This window comes from Terrapene carolina, unplaced genomic scaffold, assembly GCF_002925995.2.
Source record: "Terrapene carolina triunguis isolate 2854851 unplaced genomic scaffold, T_m_triunguis-2.0 Scaffold238, whole genome shotgun sequence".
Classification (NCBI taxonomy): Eukaryota; Metazoa; Chordata; order Testudines; family Emydidae; genus Terrapene; species Terrapene triunguis.
In genome coordinates this window covers 6,203,461-6,226,406 of record NW_020664589.1, presented here as the reverse complement: position 1 = coordinate 6,226,406, position 22,946 = coordinate 6,203,461, and the positions used below count along the sequence as shown (strand labels likewise).

The window sequence follows — 22,946 nt, the reverse complement described above, 5'->3', positions numbered from 1 at the left end:
TTTAGCCACAAGGTGGCAGGAGTGCTCCATTACTGCTTTACCTTCACTTTACATCAGTGGTTCCCAAACTTGTTCCGCCGCTTGTGCAGGGAAAGCCCCTGGCGGGCTGGGCCGGTTTGTTTACCTGCCGCGTCCGCAGGTTCGGCCAATCGCGGCTCCCAGTGGCTGTGGTTTGCTGCTCCAGGCCAATGGGAGCTGCTGGAAGCGGCGGCCAGAACGTCTCTCGGCCCACGCTGCTTCCTGCAGTGCCCATTGGCCTGGAGCAGCGAACCGCGGTCACTGGGAGCCGCGATCGGCCAAACCTGCGGACGCGGCAGGTAAACAAACTGGCCCAGTCTGCCAGGGGCTTTCCCTGCACAAGCGGTGGAACAAGTTTGGGAACCACTGCTTTACATCATTGTGCAGAGGAACTTGGGAGGCGGCTGAAAAAAATCCATGAATTAAGTTCAAGTGATAGAGTTTTTTTGTGGGGGTTTTGTAAACCCTCAAGGACAAGAGATGAGACAGTCACTATTGTATATAGAGGGAAAGCCAGGAAAATTAATTCAAACTAACTAAAAGGTGTGAATGTAAAGTGGATTAGTTAAACTGCATTAAACTGTGTGGAAAATATTCAGAATTAAATCCACACTTTTAGTTAATTTGGATTAATGTTCTGAGGGCTTGTCTACACTTAAAATGCTACAGCAGCACAACTGCACCACTGTAGACATTACCTACACTGACAGGAAGGATTCTCCCCTCGGTGTAGGTAATCCACCTCCCTGAGAAGCGGTAGCTAGGCCAACAGAATTCTTCTATCAATCTAGTGCTGTCTATGTGGGGACTTAGGTCAATTTAACAATGCCACTCAGGGGTGTGGATTTTTCACATGCTGACTGCTGTAGTTAAACCTACTTAATTCTCTAGTGTAGAGCAGGCCTGAGCGCCCTGTGTAAACAAGTCCTTAAATCCTTCCTCCCCTGCCATGATTGCAATTGCTGATATCACAGAGTTACTGCTCACCTTTTAACAGCTGTCCAGGTACATTTTCAAAGGAGAAACTGTGCCTCTTTGTACAAGTCTGGAAGAGGTAGAATCTCTCTTGATAGTAGAAATTCTGTAGAGGTGGGGGGTTTGCATACTTTGTTGCCTCTACAGGCTGAGCTCATTACACGTATTAGAGGCTCCTTCCATCTCTCCATTCTCTCCCACAAGCACTCTGTGTGCTGCCCTCCCATCCCCTACTATTTCAGGGATTCTCTGCAACCCCTCTCATGCCCTCCCCCATGCCCGGGGTTCCCCATTGTGACTCCTTTTCCCGCTCCGTTATATCTCTTCTATCTGGGAGATAAGTCATTCAAGGTGTCATGATGGATGGCAGGTGTCTCAGTCTGTCTCTCATTTTTCCTTCCGATTTTCTAATATTTCCCCAAAATCAATAGGGTTCTGCCAACTGATGCCTAGAACATTCCCGGAAATTTTGCAATTGGTCAGATGTAGTGTTCTAAAGGTATCACAGTACATCCAAACAAAAATGCCTGCCCGTTGAGTGTAAGGCCTAGCAAGATCAGCCAATAAAATACACGTGTCTGCAAGATATTTCTATCACTATAGTAATAACCAATGCACCATCAGTTTTATATTTAAAATATTTTTAGATTCTAAAATGAGGGATGTTACCCCTAATTTTGAGCCCCCACGTGTGATGAGAGTTCTCACTGCAAAGCATAACCTAGATATTAATGATTGGCACTCCATCAAAATCTTAGATTGCAATCCTTTAGTACATCTTAGCATCACACTTTGAGCCCTACACATTTTAGAAATACATTAGCTGATTGCTAATGTACCTGTCATGGTTTATGTAAAATAATAATTTGTAGCTTTAAATGAGCACTAATGGAATCTCAGTGAATTCTAAAGCTGTACTCCCTTGCTTTTTCTCTATAAAGGTAACATACAATTTTGCTGAAGGGCAGGAAAAAATACATGATAGAGGACTATAGATGCATGCAAACAACATGCAGGGGCTTTTGGCCCTGTTGACTTAAATTTGAGTATCAAATAACAGCATCTTTCCCTATAAAATATATTACCTTGGATTTTAATTCACCCCGTTCCAACTTCTTGTTTTTACATCCTACTCCAGTCCTCTATAATAAGCCTACCTCTCCCTCCTCCCGCTTCAACTGGCTCTCTGACTAATCTACTCCAGATATTAGTTACCCTGCATGAGAAATAGTATTACTTCGCCACTTTAGTCTTAGTTGCTTACATTGTAGTTTCCCCTAGACAGAACCCTTTCTTGGTTTGAACAATTAATCTTTACCCCTTTAATGTATTTGAAAATGGGGCTGATCTATAGAAAGTGTCATAATAAAAAAAATTATGAAATTGGGAAAAGAACCACTTAGGTCATACTCTGTCACAAGGCACATAAAGAGAATAAAAGAAGTAAAGCCTGCAACACATTGGTTGTATTCCCATCTCTAAACTAATTTAAGGGCCCTCTTACATCCCTCCCCAACCTGATGTTCCCACTGAAGTCAGTAGCAGTGACTTTGCAAGGAAATGTACACTCATCTCAGATATCAACAGTTTTGCTGCAGTGTTGTGCAATACTTACAAAAATTATTCTGCCTGTCAATGGAGAAATGCCTTGCCTGAATGAAAACACAAGCAACCCTTACAAAATCAAGGACGACCCCAAGGAACGGCTAGTTGTGGATTGCAACCACCATTTTCCCTTCCTATTACTCTCCACCTTTCAGTCAGCATGTGGTTATCTCATTTTATGAGTCAGATCGCTTGCAGATGTTCCCTCTGTACTGTGCAGTTCGCTCTCTGCAACCTGATCCATATCGGTATGTCTTTTACCACTCCTAGCTTGGTGGCTCAAGCTTCTCTGGAGCCCTACTTTCACTTTGATCTTAGAGTCTTTAATTGAATTCCGGATATTCTGCAGGTTCCAATGCGTTCGCAGGAGAGCACTGTCTAGTGTGAAAAAGCCATCCCGTATCCGCCGCACCTGGGTGCACACAGCAGTTGATTTCAGCTCCAAGCCAATCTCGTGAACTATCTTTCGGAGGTACTGCTGGGTCTCATGCAAACACTGGATTTCTGGAGGAGGCAGAAAGACTGCATTAGAAGGGCCAGCGCATATATGCAACAAGACACTGTGCCTATAAATTCAAACACCAGTTACTGGGATTAAAGTACAAAAAGAAGAGTTAGTTCAACAGGAAAGATGCTGTACCTGACAGTATAATCATGATTATACAGAGGTCTTGCACAATGTCCCAAGCCTTCAAAAAAGTCAGTTTTATCAAAACAAATTTCAAATACAAGGTCATATAATAAGAGTTAAATATTTGGGCTAGGCAAAGGTCAGTATAGCTGTATTTGAGTTTGTCCGAATAATTCATGAGGACCAGGAAGGCTATTAAAGGTGAACCACAAAGCTTTTATAAACAGACTGTTTAGGATCCCAAATTCTTAATATCTGTACAGATTAAATACTTTTAACAATGTTTAATAGATGCTTTGTCTTCAAACTAAAGTCCCAATCCTGTAAATGGCTACGTGCATGGACCCCTGGGCTTGTGTTGAGCTCTATTAACTTTAGTGGGGCTCTACGTGGGCACAAGGATCTGCCTGCATAAAGTCAATTGCAGAATCAAGGTGTACGGAAATAATCCTTGCAATATTCCTGTGAGACAGGTAAGAAAATTATCATCCTCACATTAGCTGTGGGGAAATGAGGCAGCAAGGGTATATGACTTTCACCATACCACAGAAGTCCATATTAGTGCCAGGATTAGAATGCAGGAGTTGTTGTCTTTCAATCCTGAATTTAAATCACAGAGGTGACAGATTAACAGCCATGGAAACTGGAATCCTTTATTCACAGATCACCTGTGGAACTCTTGCCCGCAAGAGATCACTGAGGCCAGAAGTTCAGTAGGATTTGAAAAAGGATTTTATGTTCAGTTACATTATCTAGGACAAAAAAAAGTTTAATGGGGATATAAAATCTCAAGTTTCAGGGCATAAACCAGGGGTCGGCAACCTTTCAGAAGTGGTGTGCCGAGTCTTCATTTATTCACTCTAATTTAAGGTTTCGCGTGCCAGGAATACATTAACGTTTTGAGAAGGTCTCTTTCTATAATATATAACTAAAGTATGTAAAGTATATAAGGTTTTTAAAATGTTTAAGAAGCTTCATTTAAAATTAAATTAAAATGCAGAGCCCCCTGGACCGGTGGCCAGGACGCGGGCAGTGTGAGTGCCACTGAAAATCAGCTCACGTGCCCCCTTCGGCACGCGTGCCATAGGTTGCCTACTCCTGGCATAAACTGACGACTAACTTATTGCTTCCTTAAGTGGCTGCATCAAATGACTAGTCAATGTATACATCTTCCGTATCCCCTAAAATGGGATTAAGAGTAGGCCTTGAACAACACATGACAAGAATAAAGGGGGTGAGATTGGTTTGTTTTCTCAGCTTTCAAAAATTTGGAAGACATTGCACAGGAAGAATTGTGCCCTTTGGGCAAATTATTCCATAGCTATCTGTTAGGGAATTTAACTGTCCTTTGAAGCACTATCAGAGACAGAATACTAGACTAGGTGGACTATCAGTCTGATCCAGTATAGCAGTTATGTTCCTACCAGGCAGAAATTGCACAAACTTCCCCACGCTGCTCAGTCCTAATCTAGAGGGTCCATCCAGCACTGGGATGGTCCTTCAATCTCTCTGGCAAATGTAATCATTGGGGTGTTTGCTGAGACTGTCACAGTTACCAATTTGTACCAGCTGCGGTGGTTTTGTAACAGACACCTGTCCACTAGGAACTGGTTTGAGCTCACAAACTCATTTCACACAGACCACAGAAGAACAGCTAGATAGCAGCAACTTTTTGCCACTATCTTCATACATACTCCCAACATACTCCCAAACTCTAGCTCTAGTTAGACCATACCTAGCTGGAATTCTGGAGGTGCAAATTGGAGGCATCGAATTGCTGTGATTAATGGAGGGGTTTTTTCCATCGGGCGAATTAAACCTTCAACAGCCAGCTCGTAGGCCTCTTGAGTTTTCAGGTCAATGTTAGAGTACCTGGAGAAAGGAACAGAGCAGTGAATTTGCACTTCCATCCCAATGAATTCATAGATTCTGAGGCAGAAGGGACTGTCATGACAATCTAGTCTGACCTCCTGCATAAAATAGGTCATAGAACTTCCCCAAAATAACTCCTAAAGCATATCTTTTAGAAAAACATCTAATCTTGATTTAACAATAGTCAGTGATGGAGAACCCACCATGACACTTGGTAAATTGTTCCAATAGTTAATTACACTATTAAAAAGGTACCTTATTTACAGTCTCAATTTGTCTAGCTTCAACTTCCAGCCAGTGTTATACTTTTCTCTGCTAGATTGAAGAGCCCCTTATTAAAATATTTGTTCCCCACGTACGTACTTATACACTGTAATCAAATTATTCCTTAACATTCTCTTTGTTAAGCTAAATAGATTGAGCTCCTTGAGTTTATCACTATAATGCAACTTTTCTAATCCTTTAATCATTCTCATGGCTCTTCTCTGAACCCACTCCAATTTTTCAACATCCTTCTTGAAATGTGGACACCAGAATTGGACACAGTATTCCAGTAGCAGTCACACCAGTGCCAAATACAGCAGTAAAATAACCTCTCTACTCCTACTTGAGAGTCCCCTGTTTATGCATCCAGGGATCACATTAGCCCCATTGGCCAGCATGTCGCACTGGGAGCACATGTTCAAAGACCCTCTGTTTTGTTATAAAACAGATGCAACATTCACATTTCAAACTAAAGATTTGTTCAGTCTCTGTAGTTTCTAAGTTAACCTCCCCTGACACAGTTTTTAATCCTATAACTGTGTCTGATGCACTCATTGTCCTATAAATGCTATAAACATAGGTACTGTCAATAAGGTACTACAACTGGGAGGGAAGACACCCTATCATACTCAGCAGAAGAACTTTCATTTTACCAAGGTGTCATGTATAGGCCCTAAAGCAACATGGGAGTTCAGAAGCCAAAGGTAGCCTCATTAGAGCTTGACTCCCACAGACAAAGTGGCTGATTTTCCTCTCTGAGGCTCAAACCTTTATAATTCATTACAGCAAGCAACAGACTAATCTCATTGGTTCCAATGATCAGCAAATAGCAGCATGGAAGTCAGGTCAGGTCATTCAGGATTTCTGATTGGATACATACATCAGCAGAGCTTTATGATTGGTTCCCTGAATGACAGCAAGAATCCGCTCCAGCTTGTCCCCTGTGATATGATCTGTAAATGTTGAGAAGGCAAAAGAGGAACATAAATCTTCCTTGATACACCCAGCACCTGCAGAGTCTTAGTCTGAAATCAAGATGTTGCCATCTCCTGGCCAAGCTGTCATATCTAAATGGGCTTGTGGGAAGCCCATGAAAGATGGCTTTAGTGTAACAGAATACAGCAGCACAGGAAACTGACCCAGTCTACATATATACCATGCCAGTACATAGAGCGAAGCAGTCCCTGGAGCAAAGGGAATAGAGCTTGCATTGGTTTCATGATGGAGGCCACAATTCATCTCATGAGATATTTCAAGACTTTGTTTAACATCAGGACCTTTATGAAAGTTTCTGATCACTCTCTTGTGGGGAAGGATAATATGTCTCCTGAGGTACAAGGAGATGGGGTACACCTAACTTTGGGAATAGGTATGATCAGGACTTTATATCAGCGAGCTATATATTGTGGCTGTATTTAGCATACTACAGGCAGGGTAACGTGTCTGATGAAGTGGGCATTCACCCACGAAAGCTCATGTTCCAATACGTCTGTTAATCTATAAGGTGCCACAGGACTCTTTGTTGATGTTTACTGTGGTGAGACTGCATGGGAGAATCCTCATAAACCAAGATTAGAGAGCTCTTAAAGGTGCGCTAAATGTTGCTCAATCTGGACAGGCGTAACACTTGACTTTCTAATTAGAAATCTTTGTTTACACATCGACCATTACTCTTACCAAATGTGGTCTTCTCTATTAGCCTGCCTGTGTCTGAGAAGTCATCTGTGGCTTTGCCAAACAGTCCACGAACCGTATAAGCCTTCAAAAGGGAAAAGTGCAATTGATGGAGGAAACAGTTTGCAAACAGCAGAGAAGCAATATCCTGCTATGCAGCAACTACAGGGCATCACAGGACAGGAAAGGTTTCTCTAAAGGAAAGCTGCAGTCTCTGCAAGTGAGTGGTGCCTCTTATCTTATATGAGCTGATAATGGCTTTGGGAAGCACTGGTGATTTGTTTGACACTCAAATGTAGCATGACAGCCACTCCTGCTGGCAGCTGCCTCAATAATATGGAAGCAGGCATTATGCCTTGTGACAGCAGCACAACCTCCCCAGGCCCTTCATAGGCTCTTGAACCAGTTTCTGATTTGGAATGGTTACAGCTTTCTTAAAGCTCACATGGTCTCATATGAACACACTTTTATCATTCCCATTTGTTCATGATCTGCAGGCTCAAGCCACTAGAATAATGATTTTATTGCAATGTCGATAAAGATCATCATTAATATTACTTATACGGCTGTGGTGCCTAGAGGCTCCAATCAGGGATCAGAGCCCCATTGTGCTAAACACCGTACAAATGAGTACAACACTCCCTGCCCTAGACATCTCTCAATCTAGGCCTATAACATGGTGCAACAGCTGGATAAACACACATATGGAAATGAGGAAGAGTGCACCCCACACACACCAGGATATAAAGAACATGCTTCAACTTGTACACACATGCATCTCTCACTCACCACAGTATGTACACATACATCTAAACATATTACTGTATCTGTCTCCCTAGGGTTACTGGCCAGCATGCCATCATTGCGATCAGCAGTTCAGCTTCAGCAGTAGTAGCAATGGTGGGAGCAGTAGTGTAGATGGTTAAAAATGCCAGTGCCTTTTCATGTCATCTGGACCTGCACTGAATAAGGGTAGGATACAGTGGCAGCCAGTTGGTGCCTCTTTGTGGAAAATTTAGGGAGGAAATCCCAAGAGTCAATGTGTCTCCGTTCTGAGCTGGAGGAATTACCTCTAGCAGGAAGTGGGGGGAGGGTTATTTTCCAGAGCCCATTTTATCTTTGGCTTCTCTGCCAGGACTGCCAACAAACAGGGCAAATGTGATTTATGTAGTGTGGATACCTCCCTCCCCACTAGAAATAGACTGAGACCCAGTTTGTTTTACAGAAGCCTCCAGATAGCAATGACTTTTACTTGGTCATGACCAGGCAAGATTCAGACTGATGACCTACAGGTAAAAAGCTCCACATCCCATTACCAATTCCCTGGTCATTTATATTGTTTCCCTCCACTCCCAAAAGAATACTTAATATTGCTTAATCTCAGTGATTTGTGCCTATTCACAGTTGTATGTGTTATTACTTCTCATATGATTTAGTAAGAGTAGGTCACATTTGCCTCTTCTTTCTTGATGCAATTTCTAACCTGGCCTTGATTTCTAGTGAGAATGGGTGTTACACACAGAAGTCCCCAAACAGGTTCAGTGCCAGTGCATACCCTAGTAAGATGGGCATTGTACATATCAGTGAGCAGCTTGTTCCCATGGCCCACTCCAAGCACTGAAATACAAAAAACAACAGGAGGCCATTAATCGGTCACATAAAAAGTTATTTTGGCATAAGCATTTTTATATAGCACCACACTCTCCCCTGGCACCGTTCAGACACAGAAAAAGCAATATCTGTGTACCCAGAATTTATAGTCTAACTGTTTCTGCCTCTCTCTTTGTTGCTGAGAGTTGCCACCACCCACCCAAACCTCTGACTGCCACTAAAGCCACAACTAATAAGAGCTACGTGCTAGTGTTAGCTTGTGCTTTTCATCTGTAGATCCCAAAGCACCCTACAAAAGAAGGGCCGTATCATTATCCCCATTTTACAGATAGGGAAACAGAGATACTTGAGCAGTCAGGTTCACACACGGCAGAGCCAAGAAGAGAATATAAGTCTCCCAATTCAGTTCCTTCCACTGGACCACATTGCCTCTCTGAGAATAATTAGTTATTCTTGTCTCCCTGGCTTATGATTCAGGACCCTCTCAGAACAATCATATCTGATTTGTGTGTTTCTACTGTAACTTACCATTTCTACCTTTGCTCGTGACCTACAAAATTCTCAGATGCTGCTAGTAGCCAGCACAGTGTTTTGTGAGCCTATTGTCTATTAAAAACCCCTCTATCCTATACCTGGTAATTTCACGATGAAGCTATATTCTTCTCTTTCAAAACAAAACATACCAAACACTCCAGATGACTTTGTATCCAGACGGTGACCTGCTCCGATTTTCAAGTGAGTGAATTCTGGTCCTCTAACTACAAGGGAAAGAAATATAGTGTATGGTTTGTGGCATACACAACATTTAATTTCACTATAAAGAAAGAAATATACCAAGCTTTTCTGATCATTCTGTTCATTCCCTTTGGGGCACCTGCCATTGGCCACTGTCAGAGGACAGGATACTGGGCTTGATGGACCTTTGGTCTGACCCAGTATGGCCGTTCTTATGTTCTTAACAACAGTATGATGGTAACAGGCAATATACGTGGTCCCAATGCAATTTAATCTTGCTGATTCCAAGGTGTTAAAAATCTTATGATTTACCGTGCACATAGTCAAGCCATTTCTAATAAATCACTGCCTAAAATGGAATGAAAGTCCTCAATCTCTCCAATGGATTCTCACTCTTCTCTCCACTACAAGCAGGTTGCACTGTGTTTATCCCCTTTGAATGCAGTGATTACCAGCTACCTGATAATTGTTAGCAGCTGCAATCTAAGGGAATTAACACTTCTTATTCCTCTTTTATTCTGGCTGTGTTTTCCCACTGGGCAAGTCAAATCTAGAAATGATAGTAATGGTATACACCAGCTTTTCCACAGAAATCAAGATTCTTCTCCAGCCTCTTACCTAGTGGGTGGGCAGCCAGGACAGGCAACCGGGTAACAGTGAGGGTCAGCTCTTTCCCAGCATTCCCTTCTACAGTGGTTGGCAGGAAGCGTACTTGCTGCTGCACAGCTGGCTGTTCCAGAGAGTTCAATTCTACAGGAAATGGTACAGAAAACCTCTGCTGATATTTTTAAAGTGTATTATCTTGCAAATAAGCCCAGTTAAGACCCGCCCCGATGATCTTCCTGGAAAACAATGGGACACAGTCTGAAAAGAAAATACAGTGAAGGGAGTGATAAACATACATAGTTTCTCTTCAAAGCCTGGTCTACACACACAGATTCAGTAACAGTATAACTATTTTGGTTAGGGATGTGATTTTTTTTTTTTTTTTTTAAACACAGAAATAGTTACCATTACAACATCTTGTGTGGATGCAATTATACCAGTATAAAGGTGCTTTATACCAGTACAATTTATTGCCCTTCCCATATGGGGAACGAGTATTACCATATAATTAAAGTGGCACCACTTGTGTGTGCAGACAAGGTTCAAGTGTCTTTGGCTCATGGTTAGAGTCCTTCAAAGCCATGTATGAGTTCCATTTTAGGGATCAGCATCTTCACAGTCCCTGAAGGGAGGCGAGTGGGACAAGAGACCATCTCTTTTGTGTTTGAAAGGAATCTAAGTCCTCCTGGTGACTGCAATGCCGATACCTCCTTGATGAGTAGATATGGGTATATCATCTTCAGCAAGGAAGAGGGATTCCTCATTTAAAAAAAAAAGTCTTAAGTCTTTGCCACCGTAACAGCTGCTAGGTCTGAGATGGAGAATGGCCTCTACAATGGCTATCTCAAGCCTGATTTTTTTTTCTCCAACAACGCTTGTCTCAGCCTGCATGTGTGTCATACAGTGACTACCGGTAGTTGTAGTCATTTTACCAAATTGTGAGACATGCCCTTTGCATTATCCTCTCTATGATGAGGACTCAGTTGTCAAATGAACTCACGCAAGGCTTGGGCCAGGGCTTCTGAACATTGGTCATTACAAGTGTTCCTGGCAGCAAACCAACATAAGTGGGTCTGAAGGGTTCTCTCAGGCTTTTAGAAAGGCCAGGATTATATGCACTAGCACAAGCTAACCATGGCCTGAACCATTAACACCAGGTCAAGTTGCCTAAAGGTGTAGAGAGGAGGGCATTGTCAATTGACAGAGGTAGTCCCTCTCCATGTGCACATCCATCCTGCAACTAGTAATACTGCTAGGGACGCTGCACCAGATAACGGTAGGAACTCTGCACTCTCCCATTTGGCTCCTTTGTTGACCCAACATGCTTCTCCAAGTGCCAACGGCTCTGACTTGCGGTTTCAGCACGTTGGTGGGAAGGGAGTTTGGAGATGAAGGAAAACAGTGGGGGCACTTGGCCTTCTCAGAATCCCCTAAATCAGTGGCTCTTAACCTTTCCAGACTACTGTACCCCTTTCAGGAGTCTGATTTGTCTTACATAACCCCAAGTTTCAAAATCAGACATAAAAATACAAAAGTGTCACAGCCACACTATTATTGAAAAATGGCTTGCTTTTTCATTATCAGAGGGGTAGCCATGTTAGTCTGGATCTGTAAAAAGCAACAGAGAGTCCTGTGGCACCTTTAAGACTAACAGATGTATTGGAGCATAAGCTTTTGTGGGTGAATGTTACATGCATCTGATGAAGTGGGAATTCACCCACGAAAGCTTATGCTCCAATACATCTGTTAGTCTTAAAGGTGCCACAGGACTCTCTGTTGCTTTTTTATTTTTACCATATGATTATAAAATAAATCAATTGGAATATAAATATTGCACTTATAGTTCAGTGTATAGTATACTGAGCAATATAAACACGTCACTGTCTGTATGAAACGTAGTTTGTGCTGACTTCGCTAGTGCTTTTTACGTAGCTTGTGGTAAAACTAGGCAAATCTCTAGATGAGTTGATGTCCCCCAGAAGACCTCTGCGTACCCCTGGGTGAGAACCACCGCCCTAAATCTTCTGAGGGGCAGATTGGAAGTCTCCTACCTCACCCCCCCACTCCACATGGGAGGAAATCCCTCCCTGTCGCCCCCCACCCCCGGGGGGGTGGGGAGGAGGGACTCCAGGGCGTGGACAAAAGGACCTAGCCTCACCTTTCAGGAGCAGGGTCTCCACGGTGTCCCGCACCCTGATCGAAGCCACCCCGGGGGGTTTGTACACAGCGAAGAGCCCATTTAGCCCGGTCCTAGCCGCTCTCCCGGCAGCCATGGCTATGGCGGAAGGAAATCGCCACCGTACGGGTTCATCAACTACACCGCTCCCCCAGTGGGCGCCGCCATGCGCTTCCGCCAACTGGGTGCGTCGATGAAAGCGCTCCCCCCGGGAGCAAGCGCTACGAGACGCACCCGTTCCGGGAAGATCTCGGCTGCTCAGATCCCTAGCTAGGTATAGTGGCCGAGCCGTGCCAAGCATCAGCAGGTGAGAGAAAGAGTTCTCAGGACAGGGCCCCGCTTGGGGCACCAGCCACACAAGTGACGACGGGCCCTGCTCCTTGGGGAGCCCCGTATTCCCCCAGCCCCCTCCTCCTGCGGGATAGCACAGGCGAGCTCCGCCCGGGCCAGGAGAGGGACCCAGCGGGGCTGGATCAACCCCCCCCCCCCGGCCCATGATGCACCGGGGCTGCGGCGGAGTGGGGGCACACGTGGTTTCCGGGCGGAGGGTGGGCCCCGAGCTCCGGCCTAGTCGCCGCTCACCGGATGCTGCCGATCTGCTGGCTGGGCAGGGCGCGCAGGGGGGGCTGGCTGCGGCGGGCTCCGGGCTCGCTGCGCGGCCCGCGGCCCCTGGCCCTGGGTTCGCCGGCCTCCATAGGCAAGTGGCTGCGCCGAGCCGGGGGGCTGGTGGGTCCGAGACGGCAGGCGGGGGGCTGCAGGCGAGCCTCCGTGTGGGCGGGACTGAGGAGCGTATCAGGCTCCGTTTTAGTTCTCCTGGGAAATGAGACCTGCTGCGCCCCCTGCTATCCCTGCCCTGGGCCCCCTCCCAGCTCTGCCAGTGCACCTCAAACCTGGTTTTGCAGCCCCCCTTACCATGGCAGGCCTGTCTGCACCCCACCTGCTCTGCCACGTCCCCGAGTCCTGAATTACAGCATCCCCTGTTCCAGTGCTACTCCCCCACCGCTCTGCCAGTGCACCTGTGACCTGATTCGCAACGTCTACTTCCTATTTCTCCCAGTTTTACAAATGCACAGCAATCCTGGCAACATCCTTTGCTGTGCTACTGTGTCCCACCTGCCCCAAACTCTGCCACTGCACCTCAAGCACCCCTAGTACTCTGGCTTTCTGTTTTTATTGCTGTGTCTTGTTCTTTGCTCTTATACATCTCTACTCCAATATAACGCTGTCCTCGGGAGCCAAAAAATCTTACTGCATTATAGGTGCAACCGCGTTATGTCAAACTTGCTTTGATCCGCCGGAGTGCGCAGCCCTGCCCCCCCGCCCCCCGGAGCGCTGCTTTACCGCGTTATATCTGAATTCATGTTATATCGGGGTAGAGGTGTATTAAGTATATTCCAGGTTACCCTAACAGTGATCATGCAGTAGCTTTATTGTTCAAGCCAGTGAGATCCTAGCCACAGCTCCCACCTGACTAGAACTCCCAAGCGTATGTGCTTATAATGGAGTATTGTTGCAAATCATGGGCCATGGTGATACTATAGACACCAGTGACCTGTAGTGATCTCTGATCACCAAGGGGCCTTGCATACAGACTGTGTCAGGAAAAGGACAAAGGAAGCCAAATTGGCAGATATGCACTGTCTTAGTTTTTGAACAGAGCTGTATTTTCCGGTTAACTCACTGCCCTGGTGTGGCTATGTTTTGCAGGTAGGGGAGATCAGCTACCCCACGCTGACCTGACAGTGACTGCAGAGGATCATGTGGATGAAGAGAGGTATTACCAGCTGTACCCAGGGCACATCCCCACCAGCCCTCTGCAGAAAGCACTGCTGTCTGCTGGCTCAGCATTTATGGCTCTCTACAACCCCTACCGGCATGGTAAGCTGAATCTTGCAGCTTTTATCCAGTTGTGGTCTCCACATTCTCATAGACTGTATTTCCCTCCCACCCCAGGAACCAGATCTGTGTTTCTGTTGAGAGATTCCCTGGGGATTTTCATTCTTTTATTTCCCCATCTCTACATTGTAGGAAAGAATTTGTGTTTAAGAAACCGAGACTGGCACGCAGAGACAGCTGTTAGTGCAGACAGTTAGTGAGAAAGATCCCCCTGCATATCTCTGCTAAAGCATCTCATTCCTCATCCCTTATTATTCCAAACCTCCCGGTTCTGCTAACCTCACTCCCAGTCTGCAATACTCTCTGCTGTTCCAGTCCCAGGCCCATAGCTCTGCCACCGCACCTCACTCCTGACCTTCAGAGCCCTCTCTGTGCAGCACTTGTGACTAGTTGCATGGCAATTTAAACCCCAGAGGTTGGAGGATGGTCTAGTGGTTAGGGTGCTTCACCACAGACTTCCTGAGTGACCTCCAGCAAGTCACATAGTCTCTCTAGGCCTCAGTTCTCCATGTGTGAAATGGGGATAATAGGACATCCTACCATGCAGGAGTGCTTTGAGGGTAAATGCATTAATGACTTTGAGGTGCTCAGATATTGCAGTGCTGAGGGCCACATAGGTACCTAAAATGTATTAGCCCTGTCTTGTGTCCTCAGGATTTTCATTCTTAACCAGAACCGCTGTTTGCCTGTTGCTCTTTTATTGTCAGTCAGTTTCCCATCCATTCTCTCTCTTTCCCCCCCTTTTTTCAGATATGGTGGCAGTCCTTGGTGAGACAACTGGCTCTTCAGCCCTGCGGAGCCTGAGGGACAAAATGAGGCATGACCCTGAAGGTTATCAGATCCTACAGTGCGTTATTGTCCCTCTTGCATGGCCTGTGGCAGGGAAGGAGACAAGCTTATGAGGCAGCTGTCTGGCTGGAGCAATTGTATCTATACCGCACGCTTCTGGGCAGGTAGTGCAGGCTCATGTCTACAAGGGGAGGCTTCTGGAATCATTGTGCTTACAGGGACAGGATGATTATGGTTTAATTCCCAAGAGATTTCCTCCTCCCCTGCTGATGTTTAGAATGGTCTTTTTGGCAAGTGCAAGAACAGCAGTAAACATACTTGGTGTGCAGGCCTGCCTACTTCCTCTTCGGTTTCAGCTTTGCTGCTGCTGCTAGTGGTGAATGCGCTCGTTCCAGATGTGGGAAACTGCGTGTATGTGAGCTTCCCCCCACACCAGTTCCTGAGGGTGATAGCAACTCCCACCCCGCGTGCCTGCTGCTGGATTTTCTTGCATCAGCCCGCCAATGACTGCAGCCTCCATCACCAATTTGTCTGCTTCTCCGACAACAACCTCTTTACTTTCTTCCATGCCACTCCCTACACTTGAAACCCCCTCCCCACACTGGTTTGGAACGACACTAATCCTATCCCTTCTGATCCCTCCTTAAGACCCACTTCTGCTGTGATGCCTACAGGAAACTGCCAGCTGGTACAGGGTTGATGCAAGTGCACATTCTTATTACTGTTTCCTTTGTCCTCCCTTTTCTGTATCTTCTGTTTGCTCGTTACACCTACTTCTCATGTATCGTCTTAATGACACTATAAATTCTTCGGGGCAGAGGCTGCCTTTTGCTCTGTGTTTGTAGAGCGCCTGATACGTTGCAGCCCTGACCCTGATTGGAGCCTCTGGGTGCTACTGCATTGAAATACTAAATAATAATAGTAGGGCATGTGACAGGAAGTGCAGCTTAGTGTCAACCAAGCAGTGAAACAACCATCAGATGCACAGGCGGGGTAAGACGGGGACTTTTATTTATTTCAGTTCTGGGAATTTTCGTTAATTGGTCCAAGGCACAACTTAAATCCCCCTTAATCCTTATCTGGAGGACTTAAGAGTGCCTAGGTCTAGCCTGTGTACATGGGGAGTTTCAGCCCGGAACCAAAGCTAGTATGTTATTGGCCTTTCAGTGCTTTGAATTGGCCCCTCCGTTAAATTTCTTCACTGAAAATCAGAGACATCCTGGAAAAAGGTGCCTTCTGTCTATGGGTCTTGTTCCCAGCTGTGCTCTGTGATAGGTCCTGAAGCTGTTGAAGCACCAACAGCTCAGCAGGAGGGGGCATTCAGTCCGCATTTGGGACAGACTTTTCTCTCCACTGACGTGCTGGTTGCTTCGTGAGGCCATGGCACTTTTGCTGTGAAGCCTCTGGCCAAAGTTTACCCCTCCCCGCCACCACTGTTGTGCACGGTGCTACGTACCTATCTCTGTTGCCTTAGAGGTGGCTGCATTTCAGAGGTGCTGTGCATAGAGAATTTGGCATCCTCCGCGATGAGTGGTGCTGTAGAAATGTGAGATAACAGCTTTACTGCTGCTCTGGCTCCTTTAAGTTCTCTGTGCCCTGATTCCCACCGGTGTGAAATAATAGGCAAGCAAGTGTTTGTGCAGGACTTTAAGAGCCAGTGGGGAAAGGCATCAGCAAAACCCTCGTGCCAAGGATGTGAATTCCAGCAATACAGCTGTCTGGACAGCTGGCCCTGGTTTTCTCAGCTTCCCTGGGGGGTTGCTGTGTTTTGTGAGTTGGCTTAGCCACTCTGTTTTTCATTTGCAGAGAGCGGCCTCGGATCCGGCTCTCCACCCTGGACGTGACTGGGCTCCGGGGGCTGCCGGATGGAACGTTTGGCCGAGAATATGTCCGGTTTTTGGACAGCAATGTGAGTGTGGGACCTAGCAGTCCTTGGGAGGCAGCAGGGCGTTTGGGGGCTGTGGATGGCGGTAGCTGATCTATCTGGTGAGAAGAGCATGGAAGGGGGGTCTGAGCCATCTGGGAGACCAGCAAGGGAGAAAGCAGACAGGGGAGCCTAAAGAGAGCCTCCGGTGAAATTAAATCGGCCTAGTGGATAGAGCACTAGACTTGGATTCAGGACACCTGGGTTCTGTTCCTGGCTCTGCCAGTGGCCTGCTGGGTGAACTGGGGCAAGTCACGTCACTGCTCCGTGCCTCAGTTTCCCTTTCTATACAGTGGAGATAATGATTCTGACCTCCTTTGCAGAATGCCTTAAGATCTCCTGATGAACAGTGCTATGTAAGAGCTGGGGATTATTATTATTATTATTAAAGAATCATAATGAAACATGAATTCCTGGCAGGTAGCAGGGGCTGAACCTGGGATGTTCTGATTTTGCAGAGGGTTTCTCCGGACACCAGGATGCCGGTCAAGTTTGTTGATGACGAGGAGCTGGCCTATGTGATCCAGCGGTACCGTGAGGTCCATGACCTGATGCACACTCTCCTCGGCATGCCCACCAACATGCTTGGTGAGTCCAGACTGGGTGTGACCGAGAGTCGTTACCGTCTAGCATGCTGCTGTGTGAAATGAATTGGGGGAGGTCTCAGCCAGGCTGCCAGTGGCCAGATGTCCACATCACAAAACCCATCCCCGCAGCTTGGCTGCCTTTTCAGAGAGGCCAAGGACTGAACGAGCCATGGAGGTTAAACTCCTCCAGGTCGGGGCTGTAGGCCACTGATGGGGCAGGGCGTGGGGCACGTTTGCTTTGCTGCTGTCAGCATTCCATCTGCGGTGTGGATAAAAAGAGAACCTCAGCCTCCAGGAACAATCACCCTTCACCTACATGAGAGACGCTCACTGAGTCACTGGCGTTGCTGAATAGGAAGAGGTTGAGTGGGCACTGCCCTAAAGGGCCGATGTTGAAACCTGCAGTGCAAGGAGAACGACTGCATGAGTGGATTGTTTCGTAAGCCAAAACGAGCTTTGAGCAAGTGTGGGCTGGATTCACGAGAAGGGGGATGGGAGGAGAAACGTTCTTTTACTTGAGCTCTTATCCGCAAATCAGCTCTGTCTGTTCTTCTGAATAAACTTAATAGCAAGTATCAAAAGGGGGAGCCGTGTTAGTCTGGATCTGTAAAAGCAGCAAAGAGTCCTGTGGCACCTTATGGACTAACAGACGTATAGGAGCATGAGCTTTCGTGGGTGAATACCCACTTCTTCGGATGCATGTGAAGAAGTGGGTATTCACCCACGAAAGCTCATGCTCCTATACGTCTGTTAGGCTATAAGGTGCCACAGGACTCTTTGCTGCTTTTAATAGCAAGTGGCAGGCTGAAATTGCTGACCTGCCGTTAGCTGAACAAGGCTTTAGGACCCTGCAGGAGCCTGGGCTTCCCAGTGTTTGGAGGTTTATTTTAAGAAGGCCTGGTACAGGCTGAGAGGCCTGACATTTGGCCTACTCCACCCTTCCACCCCCATCTTTTTGCATCACATTGTGGAGTTTACCAAGCTGCAAATCTTGCTGTTAAATAGAGCACTGGACTGGGATTCAGGAGACCTGGGGTCTGTTCCTGGCTCCACCATCAACTTTCTGAGTGACCTTGGGCAAGTCACCACCGCTCTGTCTCTCAGTTTCCCCATCTGTTAAATGGGGATCGTAACCAACTTTGTAAAGTGCTTTGAGATCTACCGATGAAAAGTGCTATAAAAGAGCTAGGTATTATTAATATTCTAATATGCTTGAATGCCAGCAGCTCAGGGCTCCCGAGCAACCCTACAATAACAAACCTGTGCAAGTAACTCAGTGTTCCCGAACAGCCTGACAACAATACAGTAATACCTATGATAGTGTGATTTGGGCAGCTAAGTCCCTTAGACACCTTTGAAAATCACAGCCTTAATTTTTAGGTTGAACTTTTTAAATGTTGTATAGAACCCGAATGTTAGGTCTACAGTATGGATGCTTATTTATTTGATTACTTTCAAAGGGTGCTTATGTCTCACACCAACGCATGGCCTGGAGTGCTCTCAGCCTTCTGCAGTGCCTCAGAAAGGGGCCTTCAGAATAAGTTAAGTTGGCTACAGAGCTTAAGGTCCTGATTCTGCTCCCATTGAAGTCAAGAACAAAACTCCCATTTGCAGCATTGCCTGAAAAGAGCAAGAATATTTGCATCAGCAGTGTCATGCTCATTCTGTGGAGAGGACCAGATCGCGTAGTTTAATTATGGCCCATGGACTGGGGTATTATAGCAGAGCAGTGGTTGCACTCTGGTCATATTTTGAAGGCTTTCTTCATGTAGAAACATGCTTTTAAAAAAAAAAAGGGGGAAAACCATCGAGCAGAAAAACATCGAGCAGGCCAGATACGTACTACGCTGGGTTTACAGTGAAAATGAGGGGGCCACTTGGAATAGTAACTTCAAGCCCCCAAGTTCCCTGACCAGTTTTTGTCATAAGAACGGCCGTACTGGGTCAGACCAAAGGTCCATCCAGCCCAGTATCCTGTCTGCCGACAGTGGCCAATGCCAGGTGTCCCAGAGGGAGTGAATCTAACAGGTAATGATCAAGTGATCTCTCTCCTGCCATCCATCTCCATCCTCTGACAAACAGAGGCTAGGGACACCCTTCCTTTTACAGTCAAGTTTTCCCTTCCCTTTTCCCATATGCTGGGTGCAAGATCCTCACAAACAAGTCAGTTTAACCTAAGGACTTGATCCAGTATCCACTGAAGTCAGTAGCAGCCTTTCTATTGATTCTAATGGGCTTTGGATCAGCTTCTACTGAATTATACAGGGAAAACAGTGAAACTGACTAGACACAAATTGTCAGAGAGTGAAAACAGAGAAGTAGGGCCAGATTCTCAGCTGATATAAATCAGGCTTGCTCCAGTGAAACCAATGGGGTTACAAATCCGTTGACTCCAGTTGAGAATCTGGTCCATTGTGCATGTTACGGTTACAGGGCCAGCTGCACCTCTGTCCCCTTTCTGGTCTCTCTAAGGCAGTGGTTCTCAACCTGCAGGCTGCATGCGGCCCAATTAGCACACAGCTGTGTGCTAAAGATTGCCCAGCCCACACGGAGGGATCCAGGGTCGGGGCTGCTGCCCAGCCGGCCCAGCAGGATCCGGGGTTGGGGCTGCCCGCCCGGCCCCACAGGATCGGGGGTCCAGGGTCGCCGGGTTCTGCTCCTGGCCCCACTCTGTGGAGGGGTCTCTGGGCGTATTGGCCCACAATTATAAATAGGTTGAGAACCACTGCTCTAAGGGCACCCCTCAGATGTCAGCCTCATGCCTTTACCTGTCCCAGGGTGGAAATCTGCAATTCTCCCAATCAGGCTCTGGGCTACAGCACCTTGTGGATCACCCATTCTTGTCGAGCAGGTCTGACAGGGATCAGACACCTGTGGGACTTCCCTGTGGGAGTCTGTGACCAGTGGTGAATAGAGTGATCAGAGGGCCTTCTAAATCTATTATTTAACAATAGGAACAAAGCATTTAAAGAAAAAGGATTGTAAACCAACAGTCTACACACACCTCTGTCTTACCTAATGGCTTACCCCCTCTTCCCCCCGGATGGTAGCCCCTAGACAGCCTCACCCACTGTCCCTTAACAACCCTCCAGTGCTGGAAAGTTGCTTACTTTGGCGCCATTCTTTTTCCTTCCTGTTTGTTTTTCCCAGCGTTCCATCCCATTAAACTAAACCAATCTATTTGTACGATAAACAACCCCATAACCAGGTCAACACACGATATTCATAAATTATTACAGAGCATCCCCACAGGCATCACAGAGCCAAATCCAGTCATTCCTGCATCATATCCAGAGCGGCACTCTGAGCTATTGATGGTGGCTCTCCATGCCATCACCAAATGCCAGCAGGAGGAGCCCCCTCCTTAGCTAGAAATAGGGTGACCAGATAGCAAGTGTGAAAAATCGGGTCACTTGGGGGGTGTGTGTGTGTGTGTGTTTATAATTGCCTATATAAGACAAAGCCAATAATATCAGGACATCTGGTCACCCTACCTGGGAAGCTAGGAGCTGATTATTTCTAGAGCCCAGAGGAAACACGTACAATCTTAGTACACTCTGAATGATGGCCCAGACAGGCACCTGAGGAAATAATTCACTAGGAAGAGGAGGGTGAAAAATAAAATGACTCCATTTCTCTGTTTTGACATGCGTCTAGATAGGGAGCTCTCATTCTCCTGGGTCTTCTCTGGCTTTCTTCCAGGGGAGGTTGTGGTGAAGTGGTTCGAAGCTGTTCAGACTGGCCTGCCCATGTGCATTCTGGGAGCGGTGTTTGGCCCGGTTCGTCTCAATGCCCGGTAGGTTGATCAGCCTGCGGGCTTCTGTAGAGCCTGTGCCTGGTTTGAAAGTCCGATTGAGAGGTTTTCTCTCCCATTATGTGTCTTCAAGATCCCAAATAAAATGGCAGCAGATGGGCACGACAGAGGGGACCTGTCTGCAAATGAGGGGGTCTTCCCAGTGGAAAGGGGGATTCATGTTCCATAGGTGTTCATAGGCAAAGATGACCTGGTGTGGAAGGAGATTATCCCACCCAAGAATATTAAAGCTCTCATGGCACCTGTCAACATCCCTAAAGGGAATTAACCTGCTTGTCTAGGTCTGATTTATGCCATGAATCCTAATAGGGCTTCCAGTCTGGAACCACTGTTCCTACCAACACTACTCAGTGAAATGTCTTCATGCAACAGAAAGCACCGTCTTATCTAGTAGTTAAAGCAAAGGACTAAGAGTGAGGCCTCGTGGGATCCATTCCCGTGTCCACCTCTGACTTCGCAGTGTGTCCTTCAGCACTTCACTTCTCTGGCTGTCCATCTCCTCCGCTGTGAAATGGGATAACAAGATTTGCCGGTCTCTGTGCTATGGAAGTGTTATGCGTCATTACATACTCAGCAAATGGATCACAGCAACGGTACCACTGAGCCCAGAGACCTCAGATTTTTCCCAGGGCTGTGTCTAGGCACCCCACAGATTGGCTTCTGGGAAGCAGCATAGTTTTGTGGTTCAAGCGTGAGACAGTCGGGAGATGAGGGTCTTGTCCTGGCTCACTGTGTGACCGTGGGTAAGGCACTTCCCCTCTCTGGACCGTAACTGCTTCATAAATTAAACAGGGAGAATGAGATTGACCTGCTCATGGGGGGGTTATGAGACTAAATCAATTAGTGCTGCTAAAGTGCTTTAAAGCCCTCAGATGAAAGGGGCTGTAGAGTGTGTAGTAGTATTGTGTGCTGCTGTGTACAGTGGTATTGTGTTTGGCTAGTGGATTGTGTTCCCAGGGAAGAAAGTAAAACCATTTCCACACCTTTATTGCAGGAAGCTGCAGATCCTGACCACAGAGCTTATTCCCTGGGCTGTTCAGAGCGGCCGCAATGCCAGCTGCGTCCTGAATTTCTACTACGAGAACCGCTGGGAGCAGACAGTGGAGTCCCTGAGGGAGGAGATTGGAATCTTACATCCCCCTGCTATTTGTGTGTAAAAGTCTGGGGGGCAGGCGGGCATAGTGGGCTTCACACCCGCAGGATGGATCCTCACTGGGCACCGTACGTGAGGAGCAATGAATAAACCCTTTGCAGGTTCAAGTCTCCTGGGAATTCTCCTACAGCAGTTGAGGGCACCAGTCTGCCCAAATGAGATGCTGGGTTGCCAACTTGCCAGGAATGTAAGGGCTGCACCCAGGGCCAGATTCATTGCTGTTGTAAGCGGCTGCAGCTCTGCTGATGTCAGTGAAGTTGCACTTTCACGCCCCTAAGGTGAATTTGAACCCGGTGGCTGTCTTAGTCCTCAGCGTAGAGATATGGCCCATGGAGATAAGTCCCACCATGCAGTGTACCAGCTAGATCCTAGCAGAGGCTGGGACATGGAGTCTCCATGCGCTGCGTGTCTTCACAAGACCCCATGGTAGGGCCCCATGGTCTGCATTCAGTTATCCCTGTATACTGGAGTGGGGAAGATGGGAAGCAGAGCTGGGTTAAAGTAGCACTGAAACTATCTAGTAACTTTTGGCTTCTGGTTGCTGTAGCATTCCCTAGGTGAATACCTACCCCCCCTTGGGAGCTGAGACAATTAATTCCCTAGGGGACCATTCTAC

General features: G+C 46.7%; 2 protein-coding genes across 3 annotated transcripts; one reads left to right on the top strand and one right to left on the bottom strand.

Annotated features, from left to right (window-relative positions):
• Positions 1 to 1,641: 1,641 nt before the first annotated feature.
• TRUB2 (TruB pseudouridine synthase family member 2) lies at positions 1,642 to 12,586 on the bottom strand. Its single transcript, XM_026657311.2, has 8 exons — positions 12,150 to 12,586; positions 10,004 to 10,135; positions 9,334 to 9,408; positions 8,595 to 8,656; positions 7,043 to 7,124; positions 6,246 to 6,318; positions 4,965 to 5,101; positions 1,642 to 3,102 (listed from the first exon to the last, which is right to left on the bottom strand). Exons 1-8 carry the CDS (start codon positions 12,466 to 12,468, stop codon positions 2,765 to 2,767), a joined length of 1,218 nt encoding a protein of 405 aa, XP_026513096.1. The 5' UTR covers positions 12,469 to 12,586; the 3' UTR covers positions 1,642 to 2,764.
• Positions 12,587 to 12,714: 128 nt separating this feature from the next.
• Positions 12,715 to 22,437, top strand: COQ4 (coenzyme Q4). Of its 2 annotated transcripts, none has more exons than XM_026657339.2 (7): positions 12,715 to 12,864; positions 13,875 to 14,045; positions 14,814 to 14,880; positions 16,659 to 16,761; positions 17,235 to 17,364; positions 21,066 to 21,159; positions 22,172 to 22,437. In XM_026657339.2, the coding sequence occupies exons 1-7, from the start codon at positions 12,753 to 12,755 to the stop codon at positions 22,332 to 22,334; spliced, it is 840 nt and encodes a 279-aa protein (XP_026513124.1). In that variant the 5' UTR covers positions 12,715 to 12,752; the 3' UTR covers positions 22,335 to 22,437. The 2 variants fall into 2 exon arrangements, with proteins under 2 accessions (XP_026513124.1, XP_026513123.1); XM_026657338.2 differs by having other exon boundaries at positions 14,814 to 14,910.
• The last annotated feature ends 509 nt before the right edge of the window (positions 22,438 to 22,946 follow it).

Bases quoted from the DNA above. Each gene is read 5' to 3' on its own strand.
- TRUB2 (XM_026657311.2), bottom strand. From the start codon at position 12,468: ATGCTTGGCACGGCTCGGCCACTATACCTAGCTAGGGATCTGAGCAGC. The intron at 8,657-9,333 runs GTATGTTTTGTT...TTTGTATTTCAG, and splicing joins AAAGTCATCTGGAGTGTTTG to TGCTTGGAGTGGGCCATGGG. The intron at 3,103-4,964 runs GTATGGTCTAAC...TGCCTCCTCCAG, and splicing joins ACCTCCAGAATTCCAGCTAG to AAATCCAGTGTTTGCATGAG.
- COQ4 (XM_026657338.2), top strand. From the start codon at position 12,753: ATGCTGCCGATCTGCTGGCTGGGCAGGGCGCGCAGGGGGGGCTGGCTG. The intron at 14,911-16,658 runs GTGCGTTATTGT...TTTCATTTGCAG, and splicing joins GAAGGTTATCAGATCCTACA to AGAGCGGCCTCGGATCCGGC. The intron at 17,365-21,065 runs GTGAGTCCAGAC...GCTTTCTTCCAG, and splicing joins CATGCCCACCAACATGCTTG to GGGAGGTTGTGGTGAAGTGG.